This window comes from Cariama cristata, unplaced genomic scaffold, assembly GCF_000690535.1.
Source record: "Cariama cristata isolate BGI_N322 unplaced genomic scaffold, ASM69053v1 scaffold3674, whole genome shotgun sequence".
In the NCBI taxonomy this organism is placed as follows: Eukaryota; Metazoa; Chordata; class Aves; order Cariamiformes; family Cariamidae; genus Cariama; species Cariama cristata.
The window spans coordinates 28,360-32,430 of NW_009611137.1; the positions used below are offsets into that span (position 1 = coordinate 28,360).

The 4,071-nt window shown below is 39.4% G+C and overlaps 1 protein-coding gene across 1 annotated transcript in view; it reads left to right on the forward strand.

Annotated features, from left to right (window-relative positions):
• The first annotated feature begins 302 nt into the window (after nucleotides 1-302).
• Nucleotides 303-4,071, forward strand: part of SYTL5 (synaptotagmin-like 5) — a 52,494-nt gene continuing 48,725 nt past the window's right edge. Inside the window, exon 1 of the mRNA XM_009698125.1 lies at nucleotides 303-421. Within this exon, the coding sequence (XP_009696427.1) occupies nucleotides 303-421 (119 nt within the window). The remainder of the gene's footprint in view (nucleotides 422-4,071) is intronic.

Here is a 4,071-nt window from a genome sequence, read left to right on the forward strand (position 1 = left end):
TCTGAAGGCCTGCAGTGTGCCGGTGAGCGTTGGCCAAGACACAAGGGCATTCAGTAAGCAGGAAAATGACTGGCTTTCTTGACGAAGAAACAAAGAAGAAACCTTTATTTCTTGTGTAATTGGAAGGTGAAGCAATGCAGTCTTGACACCTGGTTAACTTAAAGAAGCGTTTTTCAAAATACCTGATGACTGTGTGGATCTTGTTAACCCTGACACAAACGTGCCTTTGGACTTGTGCAAATAAATCGTTGGAAGAACTGATTGGGCAAAGCAGACATTGAAAGAGTGGCTGTTGAAGAGTCATGACGAAGCACTTGGAGATCATCAATTTGTCATTTTTGTTGGAACATGAAAGGGAGACAATATTGGGAGTATTGAAGAGAGATGAGTATCTGAAAAAAGTTGAAGACAAAAGGATAAGGTAACCCTTTTTGCTATTGTTCTTAAAAATACGGTCTGTAGTATAGATGTTTTTGTGATACCCAGTGAAGATTTTCTAGATGCCTCAGGAGAAGGATGAGTGTTGGGAGGTGACGCACTTAATTTTAAGTCAAAGTAAATTGTGTTAAAAAGAAAATTGCTTGCTAGTGTGGCCCTCTGTAAACAAAATATTATGTCCGTTGCTTCAAGGCAAAAGAGTAAGAAAGATAACAAGTGCAAAAAGACACAGCAGTGGTTTTTAAATTTCAGATTCTGTCAATTTTGCCCAGTTTGGCTGAATTTCCCCCCGTGAATGGAAAACTTTAGTAAGGCTCTTGAACTTTCCTCCTCTGAGAGGAGTTGTGTGTGTCGTGCCTTGAGAGCTGACTGTGGGAGGGGAAGTTTGGAAGGTGTCACGAGGAAAGTAAGCATCTCCCTCCGTACAGGAGTCCATGCAACATGGGGCAAATGCTGGATAGTGACCTTTTTCTTTATGTTCCAGTACTTACAGAATAGGGAGGAGGTGGGATGCTTCACTTTTCAAATTACTTAAATTTACTAATAAACAAATAAACTGAAAATCTGAGGTATGGATCTCAGAAGTTGCTGATGGGAGAAGTAGAGACTCAGGGTATTAGTAGAGTCCATGTGTTCTTTTCTGAGGAGAAAAGGTAAAAATCAAAGTTCAGAGAACAATGTGTGGAGGCAGGCTGAGAGTCAGCTATTTTAGGTGCCTCAAATTCAGTTAGTTCAGCTAAGTATCTGCTCTGCAAAGATTCATCTGCTTTTCCAGGTGGTTGTTGCTGCTCCCTCTCGCTTCTCCCCACTGCCCTCTTAAACTTTTTCACAGTGCTGGTTCTGAGAAACAGGCTTAGCGTGGTGCTGGCGAGGCTGCTGAGCGTGAGGGAAGATTTCTGGCCTTTGCTGGTTTCTGTCTACGTATTCCAAGGTCAGCCTGCATTGTTCTTCCCTTTGATTTGCTAAAAAGCATTTTAGACATTGTACATCGCAGAGATGTACGTTCAGCACCCGCTGACGCTTTTGTATAAAACTGTTATTTGGAAATTCATGCAGAGTTAGCCACCGGTTTTGGAAGTCTTTCTACCGTGAGAGAACCAAGTCTAAGTGCAATGGCTCTGTTGGCGTGCAGCCCATTTGACTGGGGAAATGTGGTCATTCATCTAAATGGAGTGGGCTAAAACCGTCTGCTGCTTCTGCTGCAAGACTGGAAGGAAAGGTTTTTCTTTATGGTGGTGTGGGCAAATTAATCATTTAATCTCCTTCATGATTTGTCAGATGAAGAAGAAAATAGAACACAAGAAAACAGATGGAGCACTGTTTGTTCCAGGCATTGTGCTCTATTTTGCAATAGGATAAGCACTTCAGAGTAAGTATTTTCAGTTTTCTAAGGTGGTGGCATTGGAAACCTGTGATGTGCCAGTAGTTATAGATCAAAGGCATCGATATGAAGTGCAGCAATGTATCAGATCACTAGCTTCCCAAACCCCCAGAAAGCTTCCTTTTCTACTACTGTCCTTTCCCAAACTCTAGTGGAAAGTTGAAACTCCTGAGGTTTGGTTTTTGTTTTTTTTTTTTGGAGGGTGGGGTTGTTTGGTTGGTTTGGGTTTTTGTTGTTGTTGGTTGTTTGTTTTGTTTTGGTTTTTTTAATACGATGTCTTAAAACCTCTAATTTTCTGCCTTTTTTTTGGTACTACTGGAAGTCGCTCTGACAAACCTACTGAGTTTGAGAACCCAAGGCACTTCTGCGGTTCAGTAAAGCGGCAGGTGGTCTTGGCTTAGCTGTGTTTTGGTACAAAGGGAAAGAACATCCTAAGAAAAGGCTGAAAATGAAGTTGATCTGAAATATAATGCTAATTAGGATAACCAGTGATGCAATGTGATGCTTATGCATACTTCTAGCACCTGTATATGAACCAATTGTTTCAGATTCAGAGTGTATTTGGAGAATTGCCACTAGACCATGCTGTGCCTGATAATAGTGGCATATAGTCTATAAAAGACTTCCAAAATATACAAATTATAAAGACCTGGGTGGGTAACTGCTTTGTAGGAGACTTTGTAATTTTTCTTTCTGAATACAGCTTGGCAAGGATATCTTTAATTATGGTTTATAAGTATACATCAGAGGAACATTTGTTGTCTTTGGAATTCCATTTGGTGCAATCTGTTATATTTTATTGAAGTACTTTGCAGAAGAACAAGTCCCTTTGTATTCAAGGCTTTTTTCATTCTGGCAAGATGCTTACTTGTATATTTTACTGAAGAGTTTTTATTAGTCTGTTCCACTCTTTCTGAATCTATCTTGAAAATTGTTTTTTCTGTTCCTTATTAGTTTTTGAAAGCCATTGTAACCTGAAAGGGCCTTTCTATTCAACATGAAAGCAATAGTAAGTCTAGGAGGATGTCCTAATAATGAAATTGTTAAGAGTTGTTTTCACTAGCACTGCTGATACTTGTGTTCTGGAGTGCAGGTGGCTGTTCTTGTATTTTTATTTGATGTACAAATATTTCACCTATGTGTGAGAGGAATACAGAAGGCAGCAAGTACTCTTTCTGTGGTCTAGTTTTGATAAGACAAATAAGCAACCTGCTTAATAAATATTAGAGTTTATGTTCTTAACTTTCACTGTGCATCTTGTGTGACTGGACATTTTCTCTGAATATTGATTTAAAGCTGTTGGTAGATTACTTGTGCAAATAACCTACAGGTTTCTAAACATTGCTCTATGATGCTTTTGACGTCAGTCGAATGACCATCATGATTATTTTCAAATGCTAAGATTATTTGGATGAAATCATGAAACTACATAGAGCTAAACCAGCAAAAACAGTGAACTTGATGATACTGAGGGTGAAAAAGTGTGTGTGTGTGTTTGGGTTTTGGTTTTTGTTTTTTTTTTTTAACATGTGAGTTGCTGGGAGAAACTTGCGTCCAGATAACGTCAGCCAAGACATTCTGAACTGAATGTTTTGGAGTGAAACATGTATATTTTTCCTTATTTCCCTATTCTTTTACTATTTCTAAATAGTTTTGTTCTTTTAGGACCCTTTTTATGAGAACCCATATCACATTTAACATGTAGTGTCACAAGTCATGAAATGAATACTAAATTGAAAGGATACATTTGCCAAAAGGGGGGTGTGCCGTGTACTAGGTGTGTTTCATCTAACGGTTGTCAGGTTGTTCCTGTTCCAACAGCTGCCCCACTGCATCGTCCCCAGCTGGGGTGTTACACAGGGAACTGGGTCTGATGGTCGTAGCATTTTGCATTTGGAGCCAGCTCTTCATCTCAATATTGTTATGCCACCACAGAGCAAACACACGACGCGCTTACTGCTAATGTACATTGCTGTCTTACCTTGACTATTTTCCTAGACAGTGTTTAAAATACAAAGGTTCTTTTCATTCTTTATGAAGCAAAGCTGTGAATACTGTGCTTTTAGAAGAGGAGTTAGCAGCGTAATAATTGCTGAACTGGGAAAACAAAGCAGGAACATGCCAATTTCTTCCAAGGATAAGGCTTTATTGTGTTATTACTTGAATCATTCCATCAGCATTTAGGTTGCCAGAAGTTGTGTAAGAATTACACCGGCCCCAGATCTGTATTGACAAGGAAAGCTGGCATTCCT